At 40.6% G+C, this 21637-nt stretch overlaps 2 protein-coding genes across 5 annotated transcripts in view; both read left to right on the forward strand.

The window, feature by feature from the left end:
• SLC25A16 (solute carrier family 25 member 16) overlaps positions 1-8467 on the forward strand; it is a 31077-nt gene extending 22610 nt beyond the window's left edge. For 3 of the 4 annotated variants that reach the window (XM_008145443.3, XM_028151434.2, XM_028151435.2), the window contains 3 exons: positions 12-174; positions 3193-3261; positions 6903-8467. In XM_008145443.3, the coding sequence (XP_008143665.1) occupies positions 12-174; positions 3193-3261; positions 6903-7059 (389 nt within the window). In that variant the 3' untranslated portion in view covers positions 7060-8467. Of the gene's footprint in view, positions 1-11; positions 175-3192; positions 3262-6862 lie in introns of all 4 variants that reach the window. The other variant, XM_054728713.1, reaches the window with a different exon arrangement.
• Positions 8468-8947: 480 nt separating this feature from the next.
• The window catches only part of DNA2 (DNA replication helicase/nuclease 2), a 35588-nt gene continuing 22898 nt past the window's right edge, over positions 8948-21637 (forward strand). Inside the window, exons 1-7 of the mRNA XM_054728712.1 lie at positions 8948-9036; positions 10839-11018; positions 11717-11900; positions 13865-14010; positions 18780-18911; positions 19955-20174; positions 20997-21114. Of these exons, the coding sequence (XP_054584687.1) occupies positions 8963-9036; positions 10839-11018; positions 11717-11900; positions 13865-14010; positions 18780-18911; positions 19955-20174; positions 20997-21114 (1054 nt within the window). The 5' untranslated portion in view covers positions 8948-8962. The remainder of the gene's footprint in view (positions 9037-10838; positions 11019-11716; positions 11901-13864; positions 14011-18779; positions 18912-19954; positions 20175-20996; positions 21115-21637) is intronic.

Raw genomic sequence — 21637 nt, forward strand, 5'->3', positions numbered from 1 at the left:
TTGTTTTTCAGGTGTTTCATTTTTTACTTTTGGTACCTTAAAGAGTGTTGGGCTTTCCCATGCTCCTACCCTTCTTGGCAGACCTTCATCAGACAATCCTAATGTCTTAGTTTTGAAAACTCACATAAACTTACTTTGTGGTGGTGTTGCTGGAGCAATAGCACAGACAATATCGTAAGTTTCTTCATCAACTTAATTCAGTCAAATTACAGTTACCCAATCCTGATTTTCAGCATTGGTTAATCATTTTTTTTCTAATAGATTATTAAAACACATGATTCCTTGCAAAATATGTCTTAATTTAATACGTTTCTTTTCAGACGTGCCTGCACTTTTAGCATATTATAAATAATTTAGTGCCAAATTGACCAAATTAGTTTTAACCCACCCAATTTCCTGTCGATTAATTTACAAGAAAGAAAGGTAGAAAAAAAAAAAAACACACTGAGTATAGTCTTCATTCATATTTTCTCATGAATTCACCTAAATGAAGTTTCTGAATTTTGAGCCATTTATGTGTTTGTGTGTGTAAGGCACAACTTCTCTTGTACTAAAATCTCGAAGGCCTGCTTTGTCAGACAGTGTATGCGGCACTGGGAGGCTCCCTGAAGGAAAAACACAGTTATTGCCTCAGGAAACCTATCCTGTTACTGAGACAGTAGCAATACAATGGAGTTATATGTTAATTTAAGTGCTGGTGGAAACATAAAGGTATTATTATAAAGTACTTGGAAAGGTGGCTTCAGAGAATTTCTCTAGACGGGATGAGATAAAAGAGGCTGGAATACTGAGAATTAGAAACTTTTCAGGAATAGGGAGAAGAAAAGCTGTGTGTGACTAAGGAGTATCCTGTAAAACAGGAAGTAGTAGTATCAGACTCAAAACAGAGGATCCAATGGAAAAAAAAAAGTCAAAGTAAGACAAATACTGAAAAGGAAGGTGTTTATTAGATTTTGCAGTTGTTACTTTTGTGAAAGCAAATTTGGTGTACTTGTGTGTGAGAACAGATCACACTAGATTGAAGGTAAAGAAGAAGATATGTGTGTGTGGTTTACTTTTGGAAACCTTGCTGTGGGATCTTGTTTATATGCAGAGATATGATCTCCTCTGGCTGTTATGATTCTCTTCTTGGTTTTACTGCCTTTTTTCTGTATTACTCACTTCCAACTTAGATCCTTAAAATCTGTCTTCTCTTTCCCACTTCTCTTCTTAAACTATATTCTATACCAGTGGTTGGCAAACTCATTAGTCAACAGAGCCAAATATCAACAGTACAACGATTGAAATTTCTTCTGAGAACCAAATTTTTTAAACTTAAACTATATTGGTAGGTACATTGTTATTAACTTAATTAGGGTATGTGGTATTTTGTGGAAGAGCCACACTCAAGGGGCCAAAGAGCAGCATGTGGCTCGAGAGCCGCAGTTTGCCGACCACTGTTCTATACCATTAATTCACAGATTCAGTGGCTCCTTCTCAGGTCTTTAACTCTCCTTTCAACTGTTCTAGTTCCTTGGTTTTTTTCACAGTGCCCTCTCTTGTCCATCATGCTCCTTAACCTTCCCTTTTTCGGTACTTTGCTGCTCATGTCCTCTTCTTCCTCCCTATTGGTGTAGACCTTTGCTCTCCCCTTAAATATCTAGAATTAGCTTATCTGTCCTTATGGTTTCAATGGTCACTTCTCTACAGATAACCAGTTCTGTTTAAGTCTCCATTATTGACGCACTATTACTTCTCTGGCAAGCTCTTGGATATTTCTACTTGGACTTCTGCAGTCAGTGCCAACTCTGTAATTCAGGTATTCCTTTCTTTCCTCTTTGTATTGATAAACATTGACCTTCTAGTCCTAGTAATACCTTGAAATCATTTCTCACATTTTACATATCTGTGTAGTCGTTAAGTCTTATCATTTTTCACTTCAGAACATTGCCTACAGTGCTATTTTCTTTCTTCTCCAATGTTATTTCCCTAGTTCTGATCCTTGTACCTTGTCCTCTTACATTCTCTCCTTTAAACTAATCAATTTCTTCTGCCCACATCTTTTCCTGCTTGGAAACTGAATCATTCAGGTTGAGGTTTTGGGCCCTTTACCCTCATGAAGTTTTTTCCTCTCCCCAAACCCCATTAAAAAATAATTCCTGGAAATGCTGTTGAAGCACATAGGGAGTTTCACCTATTAGTACTGTTCTTTATTGAACTGCTTGGTTGGTGCATGTTTTTTTTTTAATATTTCATAATAAATTTAAATGTATATAAAAGTATATGATTATTTTTTGTCATATATCACTTATGTATATATTAGGTACCATGAAGAAATTTGAGTAGGAAAGTAGAAAGCAGCTTTGTAACACTGGAAAGACTCAGTTTGTTAAAATTTTCTTACCTTAATGCTAGGATAACAGTACGTATTTCATGCAGTTGTTGTGAAGATGGAATTGTTTAGCACAGGACCTAACATAACTAGTCAATATTAGCAAAATAAAAGTAATTAAAAAAAAATCTCCTGGAATCCTACTCTGAAAAGAGATTACTTTTGTATATTTCATTTCAAGCAATCTTTACATAGAATTTTCTCTGTCCTCTAAATGTAATTCACTATAGTGTAAATTATATTTTTGGTTGGTCTATTGTACACAGGGGATGTGGTGACTATTCTTAGAGTAAGGTTCTCAACTGGGGTGATTGTGACTCCAGTGAACATTTATTAATGTCTGGAGACATTTTTGGTTGTCACAACTGGGGGAGTGCTACTGGCATCTAGTGTGTAGAAGCCAGGGATGCACCTGAACATCCTACAATGCACAGGACAGCCCTTCACTGCGAGGCATCCAACCCCAAATGTCAATAGTGCCAAAGACGAGAAACCCCGTCTTAGGTTACAAACGTGAAAAGCATCCTGTTTGTTTCTTCAGGAAGTGGCATTTAGTTTGGCCTTGAGGAACGAATAAAACTTGATATTGTGATGGGAGAGAAGAACCATTTAACCTGAGGGAACTGCATAAGCAAAGGCCAGGAGACCTCTGTATTGTTGATTTATTTTATTTATGTGCCTGTATCCCGACTCCCAGATTAGACAAAACAATAAGAGAATAGGAGCACATTATTTCTTAGCATATATAGGGCTTTGTATTCAATAATTGTTGAGCAGAAAACTAAAAATCTTTTTTAAGTCTTGCTTTTTTATTCTTTCAGCTACCCATTTGATGTAACTCGTAGGCGAATGCAATTAGGAACTGTTCTTCCAGAATTTGAAAAGTGCCTGTAAGTTTTCCATTTGTCACTGTTTCTTTTCTTTAGGAAATGTAATGTTTAAAGTAAGTAGTGAGATAGTACTGTGTCTCACCAGTAGTCTAGAACTCCCATTTTGTCTCCCATAGTTTAACTTGATTACCTTGTAAAATAAAAAAAATAAAAAATAAAAAAAAATATATATATATATATATATATATATATATATATTTCAGAGAGGAAGGGAGAGGGAGAGAGAGACAGAAATATTAATGACCAGAGAGAATCATTGATGTTATGTAATTTAAATTTTTCTGGTAGCCACATTAAAGCTTGTATAAAAATAAATATGAAATTAAAAAATATTTCTATTTAATCTAAAATATAACTTCAATATTGCACTATTTTATATCCCTTTTAAAAATATGCTTTTATTGATTTTAGAGAGAGAGAGAAAGGGGGCAGGAGAGAGAGAGAAAAACATCTATATAGGAGTGAGATATAGATCAACTGCCTCTAGTGGGGATTGAGCCCACAACCCAGGTATGCGCCCTGACTGGGAATCGAACCAGTAACCTCATGGTGCATGGGTCGACACGCAACCACTGAGCCACACTGGCTGGGCAATATATCCTTTTTTTATTCTAAGCCAGAGTGTATTTTATATTCATAGCACATCTCAATTTGGATTTGCCACATTTAAAGTCAGGTGGCTACCATTGTTGCACAGCTCAGCTCTATAATACTATCTAATAAAAGAGTAATATGCAAATTGACTGTACCTCTGCTATACCCACAAGCCATGTCTACCAGCCACTCAGGAGTGAGTATGCAAATTAACCCAACCAATATGGCTGCGGCCACGGAGCGAGCAGGAGGCTTGGGTTTCCCTGGCAATGGAGGAAGCCAAGCTTTCCACCTGCCCTGGCCTGCCTTGGCCTCCGCTCAAGGCTACAAAGTTTCAATTATAGAAGATAAATAAATCCCAGATACCAGGGCCTCCACTTGGGTCGCCGGGGGGCATGGCCGGCCTGCAAACCACCACAGGCCCCTCACCCAGGCTGCCCCATGCCCCAAGGGAACCCCCACCCTGATCCGGGACACCCTTCAGGGCAAACCAGCCGGCCCCCACTCATGCACCAGGCCTCTATCCTATCTAATCCTATCTAATAAAAGAATAATATGCAAATTGACCATCACTCCAACACAAGATGGCTGCCCCCATGTGGTCAAAGATGACTGTCCCCATGTGGACACAATATGGCCTCCACAATATGGCCAGCAGGGGAGGGCAGTTGGGAGGGACCAGGCCTGCAAGCGAGGGCAGTTGGGGGTGATCAAGCCTGCAGGGGAGAGCAGTTAGGGGTGACCAGGTTGGCAGAGGAGGGAAGTTGGGGGCAACTGGGCCTGCAGGGAAGGGCAGTTTGGGGGACCCAGGCCTGCATGGGAGAGCAGTTTGGGGGGACCAGGCCTACAGGGGAGGGCAGTTAGGGGTGACCAGGTCTGCAGGGGAGGGCAGTTAGGGCCAATCAGGCTGGCAGGGGAGCAGTTAGGCATCAATCAGGCTGGCAGGGGAGTGGTTAGGGGGTGATCAGTCTGGCAGGCAGAAGCGGTTAGGGGCAATCAGGAAGGCAGGCAGGCAAGCAGTTGATAGCCAGCAGTCCTGGATTCTGAGAGGGATGTCCCAGATTGGAGAGGGTGCAGGCTGGGCTGAGGGACACACATCCCCTTGCACGAATTTCATGCACTGGGCGTCTAGTTTTCTATAAATATTTAGAAGCAGCCCTGACCGGTTTGGCTCAGTGGATAGAGCATCGGCTTTCCAACTGCAGGGTCCCAGATTCTATTCCAGTCAAGGGCATGTACCTTGGTTGCAGGCACATCCCCAGTACGGGGAGTGCAGGAGGCAGCTGATCGATGTTTCTAACTCTCTATTCCTCTCCCTTCCTCTCTGTAAAAAATCAATAAAAATATATTTTAAAAAACATTTAGAAGCATTTCATTTGATTGGTGATGTAGTATCCCTTGGGAAGAGCAGAATGTTTGTTCAAGACCTTGAATGGCCTGTGTTGACCCAAAAGATTTTTTGAAGATTTGAAAAGTAAAGGCAGCCCAGCTGGCGTGGCTGAGTGGTTGAGCATCAACCTATGAACTAGGAGGTCCTGGTTCAATTCCCAGTCAGGGCATATGCCTGGGTTGTGGGTTCGATCCCTAATGTGAGGTGTGCACAAAGCAGCCGATCAATGATTATCTCTCATCATTGATATTTCTAACTCTCTTCTCCCTTCCTCTCTGAAAGCAATAGAAAAATTTATGAAAAAAGAAAAAGATTTTCCTTAAAAAAAAAAAAAAGTAAAGGCAAAGCCCAAAATATTGGTTTGAAAGGAAAGAAAACACCATTTGAAACAAGAAAGTCTTTATTGCCCTAGCCAGTTTGGCTCAGTGGATAGAGCATCAGCCTGTGGACTGAAGGGTTCTGGGTTTGATTTTTTTTTTTTTAAATATATTTTATTGATTTTTCACAGAGAGGAAGGCAGAGGGATAGAGAGCTAGAAACATCGATGAGAGAGAGACATCGACCAGCTGCCTCCTGCACACCCCCCACCGGGGGATGTGCCCGCAACCAATGTACATGCCCCTGACCGGAATCGAACCTGGGAACCCTCCAGTCCGCAGACCGACGCTCTATCCACTGAGCCAAACCGGTTTCGGCCTGGGTTTGATTTCAGTCAAGGGCACATGCCCGGGTTGTGGGCTCGATCCCCAGTAAGGAGTGTGTAGGTGGCAGCCAATCAATGATTTTCTCTCATCATTGATGTTTCTATCTCTCTCTCTCCCTCTCCCTTCCTCTCTGACATCAATAAAAATATATTTTAAAATATATATTTAAGAAATTTGCCGGGACCGGTTTGGCTCAGTGGATAGAGCGTCGGTCTGCGGACTGGAGGGTCCCAGGTTCGATTCCGGTCAAGGGCATGTGCATTGGTTGCGGGTACATCCCCCGGTGGGGGGTGTGCAGGAGGCAGCTGGTCGATGTCTCTCTCTCATCGATGTTTCTGGCTCTCTGTCCCTCTCCCTTCCTCTCTGTGAAAAATCAATGGAATATATTAAAAAAAAAAAAAATATATATATATATATATATATATATATATATTTAAGAAATTTAAAAAGACCCTAACCAGTTTTGCTCAGTGGATAGAGCGTTGGCCTGCGGACTCAAGGGTCCCAGGTTCGATTCTGGTTAAGGGCATGTACCTTGGTTGTGGGCACATCCCCAGTAGGAGGTGTGCAGAAGGCAGCTGATCGATGTTTCTCTCTCATCAATGTTTCTAACTCTCTATCCCTCTCCCTTCCTCTCTGTAAACAATCAATAAAATATATTTAAAAAGGAATTAAAAAGAGTACATCAGTATTTCAGATATTATTATAGAATAGTGTTGCCAGTAAATGTCATAGACACAGACAAACAAAATATATGTAATTAATGAGCCCAGCAATTCTTTGCATAGTGTTTGTATGAGTTTGGGATTAATTGCAGTTTTATTGTGCACTTGTGTTCCAGAAACTATTAAAGATGTCATTTTCGCTTCTTTTTAAAATGCTATTATGGATCTTAAAATTGTCCCTTCATGAGTGGGCCTAAAGGTGCCATCTTTTTAACTATTGTCTTTCAGTACCATGCGGGAGACTATGAAGTATGTCTATGGACACCATGGAATTCGGAGAGGATTGTATCGTGGCTTATCTCTGAACTACATTCGCTGCATTCCCTCTCAAGCAGTGGCTTTTACAACCTATGAACTCATGAAGCAGTTTTTTCACCTCAACTGAAGAAAAAAATCGTGATTTCCTCTCCTTAGTAAATTCTCAGTGGGAGAAATAAAATGTTACTTTAATTTGGGGGAGAACATTACTTGAAGGGGGACATTTACCCTCTCAAAGGAACCACTGGTATTTTAGTACTTGATTTTTTTATCATTACAAATCAAAAGTGCTTACTATACCTTTTGATGCCAAAAGTTACCCCACAGAACATTGAAAACATTTCCTAAACTGATGCTGGCTAATCAGTTAGGTTATTTGAAAGTGTTATTTGTAAGTAGAACTTACTTAAAATGGGACTCAAGAGGTTGTCATTAGTTTTATCATGCTGTTCCAAGCTTTTCATTGTAATCATGATTTTCAAAGATTCTAACATTGAAAACAAAGACTCTATTATAACAAACAGGCTTTGCAGCAGAATAATGAAAACTGAACTTTTAAGTTATATAAGCTGTAGCTTAGAAGCCGGCATGGAAATACTGTTCTTATTATTTCTTTTCTTACAATTCTCCACTGGATAAAAGGACAAATATTTTTCTCTTCACTTTTTCAAAAAACAAACATTGTATTTAAAAAGTAGCTATGTAGAGACTCAACAAGTGAAGAATTTTTCAGGTATTGCTGAAATGTTATGACCAGATACCATGACTGATTTAAATATTTTAAAAAGTCAATGTATTTCCCAAAGGTAGTAATAGTAAATACTGACTATCTGCTCTCAAAACAGATTAACATTATAGATTTGTTTGGTTAGATGATTTAGTGTATACTAGAAAATTTATTTCAGTACACTATGAAATATCCATTAATATAGTTATTTGTGAATGTCAAAGACTGTTTCTAAAATATTGTCATGATACATCAACTAGTTCTTCCATGTAAAATAGTTTTAGTGTAATATAAACTTAAGTAGAAATGTAAAAATCATTTGAATTGCTATTCGTTATGTTAAAATGTAAGAATTCCATTTATTGTGTTTAGAGCACTTTTTATGTTTTATTATAAGCATGACAGAAATGGGAGGGGAACAGTTACAGTGTTGTCCTCAGAAATAGCGATTTGTAGAATTGATGTGATTTTTAAGACATTAGAAAACTAAGTTGAAAGTGTTATTTCTGCTTCAATTTTTACTTTTGCATAAAAGATTTCTTGTCACACCTTGGTAAAATTTAGATGAACTGGTTTCATTTTCAAAGTGTTTATTTTAAAATAAATATGTATCTTTATATGATTTATAAGTGTACATGCAGGTATAAATACATGTGTTCCTAAAACCATTTTGTATATTTTCATTTCTGGATTACACTGTAGCTAAATATTGTTATCAAATCTCAAGATAATTTAAATATATAAAATAAGTATCTCAGTTATGTTATCAATAAAAAGGATTGCAGGTATTTTTTAAATAAAAAATTGCATTGTATCTTTTTTTTTTTTTTTCCCATTGATCTTAGAGAGGGAGGAAGGGAGACAGAGAAAAACATTGATGTGAGAGACACATGGATTGGCTGTCTCCCACACTCACCCCCGCGGGGGATGAAACCCTCAACCTGGGCATGTGCCCTAACTGGGAATTGAACCCATGACCTTCCAGTGCACTGGGAACAGGTTGGCTTGTCTAGACAGAAGGCGGGAGCATAAAGTTTGGGCCAGATTTATGAAGCCTCTGTTTTCCAAAACCGAAGGCGAGAGAACAAAGCCGCCTTGCCCCCAGGGGCTCCGGTCCAGGTGCGGTGCTCCTCGAGGAACCGCCGGCGCTGGGGGCGCTGTGGGCGCAGTCCGCGCAGGGCACTGGGGCCTCGGCGAGTCGGCGCATGCGCGGCGCCTCGCGGGCCGGCTGTGCTTTCTCTTTTCAGTGACGGCGGGTTCCCCCGATTTTACCTGGCGACCGTTTTCGGTCTCCGTACCTGGAATGGAGCAGCTGGGGGACCTGGAGCTGCTGATGGAGGAGACTTTCGGGGAGGAGGCTGAGCCGCCGGCAGAGCTGTGAGCGGGGCGGGGCGGGGTCCGGGCGCAAAGCGGGAGATTTGAAAGAAAGGAGCGGGAGCGGCGGCCGCGCGCCGCGCGCGTTTCCAGCGCGGGGGTCTGCGTCCCCGGCTCCTCGTCCCCGGCTCCTCTTGGGGGCCGCACGGACCAGAGCCTGGAGACTGTCCCTTGTCCAGCGGTTCATTATTGCCCCCGACTTCACGTCTTTCCCGAATGTGGAGAGTCCCAGCCGCTTAAAGGTCTTCATCAAAGGAAATTGCGAGATGCCTTTCTCCGTGTTTGGTTGGAGAACTCAGCACCCTCACCTCGGTTTATGTGGTCGGGGAGCGGGTGGGGGTGGGGGGACGACCCACAGTCGTGGGGTGGTTACTTTCAACAGCAGTAACACCGGTGCTGATCATTGGTAACGGATCTTCGCGTTTGGGGTTTGGGAGGTCCTGAAGGCGTCCCAGCTGCCTTGGGAAGTGTGTGGGTTAGGTGAATGTGGAGGTTCCAAAATAACAGAACCTAGGGTGATGACAAAGATCATTTTAGAGTAATGTTTAAAGCACTTGGTGTTATAATTGGAGAGATGGTGACTTCGGGCTCTGTTGGGGTCTTACTGCAATCAAACAGGAAAGACTTACGAGGAATTTAATATTTTCTAGAGGAGAGATTATTTTGCATAGTTTTCAGGCGGCTAGGATCAGTGGATTGTGATATTGACTTGTCCATTATAGAATATATTTCTGAGTAACTTTATGAAGGAACGAGCTAGGTTTGCTTTCTGTGCAACGCACGGGCTGGTGGATTCCCAAAGAGATTTCATAGAAGGTTTCCTGCATTAAATAGTACATTGGACTAGATGATTTCTATGTTTGCCCCTAATTTAAAGATTAATGCAATTCTGTGGCTCACAGTTCTATAATAAACATCTCTTTAAAGAAAAAAAAGTTTTTATTGCCCTGCCTAGCCGGTTTGGCTCAGTGGATAGAGCGTCGGCCTGAGGACTGAAGGGTCCTGGTTGGATTCTAGCCAAAGGCACATGCCCGGATTGCATGCTCGATCCCCAGTAGGGGGCGTGCAGGAGGCAGCCAATCAGTGATTCTCATCATTGATGTTTCTCTCCCTCTCCCTTCCTCTCTAGAATCAATAAAAAAAAATATTTTAAAAAGTTTTTGTTGATTTTTAGAGTGAGAAAGGGAGAGAGAGAGAAACATTGATGTGAGAGAGAAACATCGGTTGCCTTCCATACACACCCCCACGGGGTTTTGGACCTGAAACCTGGTAAGTGCCCTGCCCAGGAATGGAACTGGCAACCTTTTGATGACTGAACCATCTGAGCCACAGTTGGGCCAAGCATCTCTTTTATTTACAAAAAGGATAGTGTCCAAAATGGTCCCTTTTATTTGTACTTGGAGACAGTTTGCACAAGTGGTGGAATGTGTTGTTTAATTTTTTTAATTTCTTTTTAAAAAATGTTTATTTTGTTTAAAATATTACAAATAGTAGTACATATGTCTCCTTTTTTCCCCCATTGACCTTCCCCCATCAATTTCTCTTTAATCCTTATAATCATGGAGCTTATATTTGGAAATATCCATGTCATAAGTATGTTTCCAATGGCACTGCTTCTGGGAAGTTGTAATAGGAGTTCTGCTATGTCTTTGCTCTCTTAATTTTTAACCATTTTAGCTAATGGTCATTGTGGTAAGCTTTCCAGAGGAGACAAACCTGAAAACTAGAAGATTGGTCTGTAGATAAAGGAGACTGATGGCTTCTTATTCCATGCGTGTGCTAGCTACACTGTGTGTCTGCTTTAGATTTCAGAAGGTGGAAGCTTCCTCTTCTAAAACAGTCCTGAGCCGAGGAGTGGATAACCGGTACCGGGTGCTGGCAGTGAATGCTGTGCAGAATGAAGAAGGAAGCCACGAAAAGCACCTCATCATCACTGCTTCCCAGTCGCTAGACTGTCAAGAACTGTGCATCCTTAGGAATGACTGGTAATTTCGGTGTGACTTCGAGCTCTGATCTGGCAGGCTCTTAAGGGTTCCATCTTAAAGCCCATCACATGGGCTTGTGTGGATGTCACTATAATTTAGTTACTAACAGAGGGGGTAGTTTTCAACCTGAACTAATTCCACATAAAACTTGTGCCTCTTACCCCAGGAGCATGACGGGGAGATGCAGCGAAGTCAGGTCTAATTTTGCCTAGATTTTCTGTCGAGGCTGCAAGTTGGGTGGTATGAACTAGATAAATATGATTTTATTCTTGCTACATTGGATTTGGCTCCATGCCTCAAGACTCATAGAAGATGTAGATATTATGTAAGTCTTAAGAATGAGATAATTTAAAAAAATGAGATAATTAATTATTAAAACATCATCTGTAATTGGAGCTCTGTGTTACACCATTAAAGATTTGATAGCTTTGGATGATGCTAACGCAGCTTTCCTTTCTGGGATTAAAGGAAAACCCATGCCTATTCTCAGGTGTGTTTCAAAGGTGGGAAAGGGTGGTGTGACTAAGAGTTGATTCAGAAGACTGAATTTTTAATTTTTTAATCTTTTAATTTTTTAAAAGATTCATAAGTTTAGAAATACTTATTTCTTCATTCAAAAGATTTGTTTATTTTTGAAGCCTCCTTAATAAGCTTAAATGTAGGCCCGAAACGGTGTTGATACTTTGCTTTATGTGTAGGTGCTCTGTACCAGTAGAGCCAGGAGACATCATTCATCTGGAGGGAGACTGCACATCGGACACTTGGATAATAGATGAAGATTTTGGATATTTGATTCTGTATCCAGACATGCTGATTTCTGGCACAAGCATAGCCAGTAGTATTCGATGTCTGAGAAGAGCTGTCCTCAGTGAAACTTTCAGGGTGAATAATATAACAGCTACCGTTTCTGCAGGAGTTTAGAGTTCGTAGAGCACTTTTACACTTTCTTTTTTTTTTCTTCGAGGCTGGAAGAGAGGGAGGGCAGTGTGGTGTACCTGGGGTGGGGGTTCGGGGCAGCAAGGGAAAGCGGGGTGGGAGGAAGGGGTAAGGGGCAGGAGTCACTTTTACACCTTTATTTTACTTAACCCTTCCAATAATGCTGTGAGGAGATGGTATTAACCAGCTGCATTTTACAGATGAGGGAAATCAGGCTCAGAGACTTTAGGTGACTTGCTAAAGTCATGTAGCTAATAAGTGGCAGTGCTGGGACTCAAGGCCATGTGCCTGACTCTTTTGAATCTTGTTCAACACTAATAAAATAATTCTAATGATAAGAAAATTAATTTAGTGATACAAATTTAATACATCTAGATATTTCCAAACATCGCTTCATGTGATTCCATTGCTTTTCAGAGAGAGTGGAAGGGAGGTTGGAGGGGTTGGGGAGAGAAAGAAAGAGAAACATCCATGTGAGACATACACCTTGACCGGTTGCCTCCCACACGTTCCCCAACTGGGGCGGGGAGTGAACTTGCAATCCAGGTATGTGCCCTTGACCAGGAATCGAACCCTCGAACCTTTGGTTCTCCGGTCGACACTATAACCACTGAGCAGCACCAGCCCGGACAGAACCTGAGTGTTTATTTGTTAAACGTTTACTCCTTGCTCTGGCCGGATGGTTCAGTTAGTTGGAGCGTTGTCCCGCACACGGAAAGACTGCAGGTTCAATTCCATGTCAGGGCACATACCTAGGTTGTGGGTTCAGTCCCTGGTTGGGCTTGTATAGGAGGCAACTGATTAACTGCATTGATGTTTCTCTCTCTCTCTAAAAAAATAGTATATTCAGGTGAGGATTAAAAAAAGTTTCTTCCTCCCAGGGTATTGTTTTAATTATACAATTAATCTACATGTATGTAGAAAACCAAAATTACAGCTGAGCAAGAAGAGCTAAAGAAGGCAAAATACCTAGGTAGATTTTTTTCTAATAGTGTTAGTTGCTACTTATTTGTAGTTTAGTTTATCCACTTTTTTTCTTCAGTTGTGGGAGAGTATCAACTTCTCTCTTAATCATGTATTAAAAGGTGGACCTAAATATTACTCTATTAAAAACTTTTATTTTGAAATAATTCAGACTCAACATCAAATTTACAAAAATAGTACAAAGAGTTCCTCTGTAAGTTTTTAAAATTCCTGATGGACGGTTTGGTGGACTTTATCTAGTTTTTGGTTAATAAAAGAGTTACTTGAAAAACACTTCCTTTTTGAGTAGAGAGAACTTTCTTGCCCAAAATCTCTACTGTAAGTTAACATTTTATGTTTCAATAATATCTTTCGCTTTCAAGAATTTGTAAGCTATGCCTTTATTGACTTTTTCTATTTGGATAAATTATAAAATGAAATTAGAAATGAATATATTAAATATTTGAGAATATGTTGAACTTTTTCATATTTGTTAATTTTTAAAATAGAAATATAATGATTTTTTTTTTTTTAAAAAACCTCTCATACTTATAAAATAACTCAGGTCATTCTGAATAGAAGAAGGGAAAGTCACACTGGCCGGTTTGGCTCAGTATATAGAGCATGGGCCCAAGGACTGAAGGGTCCTGGGTTCAATTCCTGTTAAAGGCATGTACCAATGTTTCTCTCTCTGTCTCTCTCTGTCCCTTCCACTCTTTCTAAAAATCAATGGAAAATATCCTCTCATGAGAATTAACAAAAAAAGAAAGAAAGGGGGAGTCACTTATAATTCCTCCCACCAGAAAAATACATTGGTTGATGTTTTGGTTTTTGTCTTACTAGTACACTTTGGCTATGGTGGTTTAATAGGTTAGGTAATAAGTATACATTCACGTCTGTTAATATGTTGTAAAATAAAAATTTTTTTGTGTGTTTTTTCTTAATAGAGCTCTGATCCAGCCACACGCCAAATGCTGATTGGTACGGTTCTCCATGAAGTATTTCAGAAAGCAATAAGTGATAGCTTTGCCCCAGAGAAGCTACAAGAACTTGCTTTACAAACTGTTCAAGAGATAAGGCATCTGAAAGAAATGTAAGTAGTTACAAGAGGTACAATTATATTATATAACTTCTCCTAGAATCTATAAGGTACTTGGCCATTTTACTATTCAGTGTAAATTAGTGTAATGCTAAAATGCAGATTCCAAAGTTGCAGTCCCCCCTTCCAGTTCTGTGAAGAGCTTCTAAAATTGCACAACAGGAACTCTTTGGCTAAAAATAACTGAATTTTCTGTACAGCAGACTCGCAGAGAGTGTGGAAACGTTTTGCCTTACCTTTAGAAACAGTGTGACACGCTGAAAATTGTATGGGTTTGGAAGTCAGACCGCGTTGGAAATTCTAGCTTTGCCAGTTTGATGGCCGCAGAAGTCACTTCAGCATTCTGAAAACGGCGATAACACCTAGCTTGCATTTTGTGACGATGGGAATCATGTATGTAAACCCACAGGTGGTTCCTCACTGGCGGTTTATGAGTGACTGACGCCCTTCAGAGGGTTTGGCATGATCTGCCGTCTGTTTCTTCCTTGACTCCTGCAGTCCATCTTTTCTCACAGGCATGTTTTCATTAGTGATGATTTTGGTTCTGACATCCATCTATTTTCCCAGATAGTAATTCTGTGTTTCACTGTTTACGTGGGAAAAAACGTGTTCCAAAATTTCACACAAATGATTTATCGATGACGTGTAATCTAGTGTCGTAAAACATTTCGGGCCGCTGCCGTGTGCCCGGCACTGTGTTGTGCTTTGACGCCTATCTTGAGTAGTCTGATAGCAGCTCGTTATAAATGAAGAAACGGAACACAGAGAAGTTGTCACTTGTTCATGACCACATTCACAGCATTCAGATTATAAATAGATTTAATAAAGGTTTTATTTTGAATTTTTTGATCATACCCTAATCAGCAAATGATTACCTTATCTGTTGTATATTGGATTGATTATTGCCCCGAAGCCAGTCACATCAAAACTTAGTGGCTTAAATGGCAAACATTTAACGTGCTACCTCATAGTTTCTGGAGGTCAGAAACTCAGAGGTGGCGTAGTGGGCTGTTCTGGCTCCGGGTCTCCCACGTGGGGCTGCAGGCATCTAGGCTTACCCAGTGCAGGAGGATGACTTACATGGCTCTTTTTTTAAAAAAATATTTTATTGATTTTTTACAGAGAGGAAGAGAGAGGGATAGAGAGTTAGAAACATCGATGAGAGAGAAACATCGATCAGCTGCCTCCTGCACGCCCCCTACTGGGGATGTGCCCGCAACCAAGGTACATGCCCTTGACCGGAATCGAACCTGGGACCCTTGAGTCCGCAGGCCGACGCTCTATCCACTGAGCCAAACCGGTCAGGGCTCACATGGCTCTTGTGTTGAGCCTCAGTACCTGGTTGACTGTGGGCAGGAGGTCTCGTTCTTCGCCACACGGGTCTTCCATAAGGCTGCATGTCCTCATTCCATGGTGGCTGCTGCTTGGAGGGGAAGGTCCAAGAAAGAGCAAGCAGGAAGCACAGTGCCTTTCTAACCTAGTGTTTGAATTCCTACATTGTCATGGCTGCTTTTTTTATTCATTAGATGCAAGTCACTAAGTGCAGCTCTCCCTTAAACGTGGGGGAATGGGGTGCCATTTTTGAAAGGTGTGTCAAAGAACTTGCAGACTTCCTTTAAACCACCTCGGGTGTTTAGGTTTCAGGCAATCTGATTCATCCAGAACCTAACTTGTATACAGAAATGAAAGAAAACAGGATTTCTGAGCAGCTTTGCTTAGAATTCATATTGTTTATGTATCAAAAAAAAACCCTTGTTCACTTCATGTCGTGAATATCTCTCTGATACCCTTAGCATCTGTTATTTTTCACTGATAGCTAACATTCTTACTTATCTGGTTTCTGAGATGCGGGAGAGGCACCTTCATAGTCATATAACATGTGAGCTGATAGCTTCATTGCAGTATAGGAAAGAGGAAACTTTAAAATATATAAGAACTGCCCAGCTGGTGTGACTCAGTGGATAGAGTGTCGGCCTGCGGACTGAAAGGTCCCAGGTTCGATTCCGGTCAAGGGCATGTGCCTTGGTTGCGGGCACATCCCCGGTAGGGAGTGTGCAGGAGGCAGCTGATTGATGTTTCTCTCTCATCGATGTTTCTTAACTCTCTATTCCTCTCCCTTCCTCTCTGTAGGAAATCAATAAAATATATATTTTTTAAAAAAGTCTACTTAAGGAGTTCATGACAATGAAGAACAGTTCCCAGATGGCTGGAGAAATTTATTTAGGAAAAAGATTATTCACTTGTACAGGATTTTAAAAAAATCTTATTTCTAAATAGGGCATAAATTCACATATACCATATGCTACTGTAATAGTACAAGAGTGTGTACAGTAAAACATAAGTCCTTTCTATCCTCATTTTCCTCATCATGCAGTTCCTTTCCCCAGAGGCAGCCACTGTTGTTTTCTTATATGTCCTTCCAGAGATTTCAAACATGTATATGTGTGTTGTGTGTGTATATATTTATATTTATATTTTGTTATGTAGATGGTAGTATACCATGAACATTATCGTGCACTTAAAAATTAAATATTTTCATTTGTTTTTATTTATATATATTTTTTATTGATTTTAGAGAGGAAGGGAGAGGGAGAGAGAGAGACAGAAATACCAATAATGAGAGAGAATCATGGATCAGCTGTTTCCTGCATACCCCCACTAAGGATCCAGCCCACAACCCGGGCATGTGCCCTTGACTGGAATCGAACCCACAACCCTTCAGTCCACAGGCCATCGCTCTGTCTACTGAGCCAAACCAGCCAGGGCTGAGCTATCTCATTTTTAAATATTGGGAGGCTTTTGGAAACTTTATGCTGTAATCTTGATAGCTTTTAAATTTTACTTTTTTGGACTAAAATGTGACTGCTTTAGGTTCATTATATGTTATGCAATTTTACCATGAGATGACCTACCAATAAAAATTTTAGTTAACACTTTAGTAACAGCTTTTTTGTCCAGTACAATTGATTTTTCTAAAGTATTTGCTTATTTTGATTGGCCAATTTGAATTAGTCTGAAAACTTGACTACTATTTTACTGTCAAATTTAATACTCTAACAACCATCTTGTTTTACCCTGTAATTATTAGTGGAGAGGATTATTTGTCTTCTTGAGTAGGCCCTGAGCATTCCTGGTGCTAGGCTGGATTTAGATATCCTAGACCCCAGTTCCCCAGATCATGGGTGCAAGACATCTCCATCAAGTCTTGTTGCAGTGAGAGGGCATCTGCTGTCGGCCAAGTCTCTGTTACCTGGGTCCCGATTTGAGCTGGGCATGTGAAGCTGAGCAGCCATGGGGGCAGGAGATCTCCTTCAGCAGGGGTGAGGGTTCAGGCCCCTGCAAACTTGGGGGGTGAAGGTCTGTGCCCCACCTCTGTTGACCCCCTAGTTCTCTTCTGATGTGAGCTATCTCATTTTTAATTAATAGTGGCATAATGTATCATATGGATATATCATAATTTATTTAAGCATCCCTGTGGCATTTCAGTTTGCTTTTATTAGCAATGCTATAATAAATACCTTTGTACATTCTTTATTTCATAGCTATGTGGGCATATATGTTGGCTCAATACTTAGAATTGTTGGGCTAGAGGATATACACATTTACACATTTAAAAATATTTTTATTTGGAAATAACTTTAAATTTAGATAATAGCTGCAAGAGTAGTACAGAGAACATCCATATACTCTTCACTTGTATTCACCTGTTGTGTGTATACTTTTTCTAAGATTAAGTGGTATTCATCATGGAATACATAACGTGCTGTAAACCATGCAGACACCAGTCGTAGAGCAGGCCGAGCAGGGCCCTGGACATCCTGCCCCCCCCCCCCCTGCAGTGGGCAAAGCTGGCCTTGCTCACTCTTCCTTCAGGCCTCTTCCCCCCCGAACCCCTCTGTGGTGACTGGGGCCAGGCCTGTGGTGACAGCTGGCCTCAGTGCCTGGCGTGGCAGCCTGTTGCTGGCCGAGGACTTTGCTCATGACACGTTCTTGCTGATGCTGAGCCAGGTGGGCTCAGGGCTCATGTCCCAGAGGTAAAAAAAAAAAACTATGCTGCATATTTACGTGTGTATTTCCTAAGAATAAGGATTTTCTTATATGTAACCACAGCACAGTTATCAACCTCAGGAAATTTAACATTGATAGAATACTTTTGTCTGATCTGTCCACATTTTCAGTTTTGCCCAATAATGTCTTTTATAGAATCTTGCCCCCTCCTGCACGGGACCCAGTCTGGGTACACTTAAAGTTTTGGTATGTATTGCCAAATTGCACTGTATAGGCATTGCCTCAATTTACATTTCTGCCAGCAATACCTGAGTCCTTGCTTCCCCACATTCTCACCTGCATCCTCTGTTAGCGACTGGAAGTTGCCAGAGTTCAAACAGTCTTTTGCAAGGATGACCTTTGCCTCTGTCAGACGGAATGTGGGGTCGTTTGGGACACTGGTGTCAGCAGTAGCTCCCCGGCTTGAGGGATTTCAGCTTGTCTCTCAAGCTGAGGCTCCTAGCCTGCCTGCTCAGGAGATGCTCTCGGCAGAGCTGGGCTGCTCATTTTGTCTTCCTTGCTGACCCAGCTCTTTCAGAGGACTGACAGGGCTCTGCTCTCTCCCCTTTTAAGGCTGAATAATAACGCTTTGTACGTATAGTCCACATTTTGTTTATCTATTAGTCCATAGGTACTTGGGTTGCTTATTTGGATGTTTTTGTCCTTTCTTACTATTTTCATATTTACGCTTTAACATGTATTCTTCTACTTTACAGGTACCGCTTAAATTTGAATCAAGATGAAGTAAAACAAGAAGTAGAAGAGTATCTTCCTTCATTTTCGAAGTGGGCTGGAGATTTCATGCGTAAGCATACTTCAACTGACTTCCCGCAGATGCAGCTCTCTTTGTAAGAAACCACTTTGTTTATATGGTTCATATGTTTAGACCAGGATTCTGTTCTGTATTTTGAATTAAAGCTTTTTAAAGACTGAGTGATTGCAACTAGCCTTTTTGTTTGCTTATTTTACAAATTACAGTCCTGAGTATCTTTCCACTCTGGCCAGGGCTCTTATACTTTTTAAATATCAATTTTATATGATATAAACTTAAACTTCTTCTAACGCCACTTTTTCAAAATAGAAAATGTATTATTACTAGAAAATGTATCCTTTTCATGTAAGATTTCTATTTCTAGTTTTTTATATGGCGTTGAGTCTAAAATAGGATTAATAAAAGTTAGCTCTTATCTGAATTTTCTTCTGCAGAATGACTTACTGCTCTAAAAATAAGTAAATCTTAGATAGGAGAAGTGTAAAAGGCTTTAAAAGTTACTTTCGTCTCTCCAGGATTGTCATAGGGGTGTAAGTGTTGGATGATCAAACTCATTCTTACCCAGGTTAATATGGTGTTACATGAAGGAACACATCCGTTGCTACCTAGGGTGCAACCACATGCAAGCAATTATATATCAATTTGTAATAATTGTATATCAGAATATTCAGATGGGTATTGTGGCTCTAGCAGTTCAAGCAGCGAAACTTGCAGTAATCTAGGCCTGAGGAAGTAAGGGCCGGGGTGGGAAGATTGCAATAGCAATGAACTGAAAGGGACAGATGACAAATACAAGACAATGTATATTACATGAGTTGGAGCCTATAGGACTGGTTCCTAAACTTGAGTGTGCATCAGAATTGCTTGGAGAGTTTGTTAAATTGCTGGGCCTCACCTGTTAATATTTCTGATTCAGTAGGTCTAGAGTGGGGCTTGAGAATTTGCATTGATCACAAGTTCCCAGATGATGTCAGTGCTAGACACTTTGAGAACCGCTGCTGTTAAGGTATATAGACCCTTTCCCATCCCCACATTCTCTGAGTGTAGTGAAAAGTCAATGGTAGCAGATGAGAAGTGAGCTAAGTGTTCTAATTAAGTGTTTTTGTGTTTTGTTTTTAGGCCCAGTGATGGTGGTAACAATAATGCAACATGTAATATTGAAGTCATAAAGTCATTGGATATTGAAGAAAGCATTTGGTCCCCTAGGTTTGGATTAAAGGGCAAGATAGATGTTACAGTTGGTGTGAAAATTCATCGAGGATGTAAAACCAAATATAAAATAATGCCATTGGAACTTAAAACTGGCAAAGAATCAAATTCTATTGAACACCGTAGTCAGGTATATAAATCTTAATAAGAAAATTGAGTATTTAATAGATTTAAAAATGTAGTCTGCTTTATATATTTTGGCTCAATTTAGGTAATGTTTGAGTTTCATATAGTACTTTTCAATTTGTGATACATTCAGAGTACTCAAATTGTCTTATACATGTATATACATGGCTACAGCAGAAAGTTTTCTCTAGCAAAAAATACATCAGCTTAACTTGTCAGACAATATTGGCAAGTTTATGTTGCCAAACTACCAGTCTAAACAGATGCTCCTAAAAAAAAAAAAAGAATACCTTGGTCATGTAAGTTGGGGAAACCAAGTATATTTGTAGATATAATGATGCACATTAGCTTATTAAAGTTTCTGAGGAGTCTTAAAGTAATAGGGTTTAAAGTTTCAGCTATGTTTAACCTAATATTTCCTAAACCTAATTTACCATGGAGCCATTGTTTTCATGTAACATCTACACAGGACACTCTTTAGAAAACATCAGTGTAGCCTAGCTGGCATGGCACAATGATTGAGCATCGACCTATGAACCAGGAGGTCAGGGTTCGATTCCTGGTCAGGGCACATGCCCAGGATGCAGGCTTGATCCCCAGTGTGGGATGTGCAGGAGGCAGCCCATCAGTGATTCTCTCTCATCATTGATGTTTCTGTCTCTCTTTCCTTCTCCCTTCCCCTCTGAAATCAATGTAATTTTCAAAATGGAAATAGCTTAATTGACCTTTTGATTTTAAAATTATAGTATTGATTGCAAACCACATATGGAAAAGCAGAAAGTTAAAGTTAAAGTTTTATTTGACAAAATGTACACTGTTTTCACAGCTGGTTCTGTATACACTGCTGTGTCAAGAGAGAAGAGCTGATCCGGAGGCTGGCCTGCTCCTCTACCTCAAGACTGGCCAGATGTACCCTGTGCCTGCCAAACACCTTGATAAAAGAGGTTGAGCTGTTTCCTCTCATTTTTACTTCTCTGGGTTTTGTTTGTTTTCCCCTTCAACTGTTAGTGATGCATACAGTACACCTGTGGGTACTGCAGGTTTGGTTCCAGATCATCGCAATAAAGTGAATATCGCAGTAAAGCAAGTAACAAATTTTTTGGTTTCTTAATGCATATAAAGGTTATGTTTACATGATCCTGTAGTCTATTAAGTGTGCAGTAGCATTATCCTCCTATATAATAAAGAGGTAATATGCAAATTAGCCCTCACGCCCTCACAAGATGGCTGCCTACGACCAGGCTGGCAGGGGGGTTAGTGAGGGACAACTGAACAAGCAGGCTGTGTGGGGCGACCAGGTCGGCAGGGGGTTTAGTGAGGGACGACCAAACAACTGAACAGCAGGCTGCGTGGGGCAACCAGACCAGCGGGGGGCAGTGAGCGGTGACCAGGCCAGCAGTTGGGGGCGACCAGGCTTGCAGGGGGGTCAGTAAGGGGTGACCCAGCCGGCGGGGGGGGCAGTTGGGG

This window comes from Eptesicus fuscus, chromosome 17 (genome assembly GCF_027574615.1).
Source record: "Eptesicus fuscus isolate TK198812 chromosome 17, DD_ASM_mEF_20220401, whole genome shotgun sequence".
Classification (NCBI taxonomy): Eukaryota; Metazoa; Chordata; class Mammalia; order Chiroptera; family Vespertilionidae; genus Eptesicus; species Eptesicus fuscus.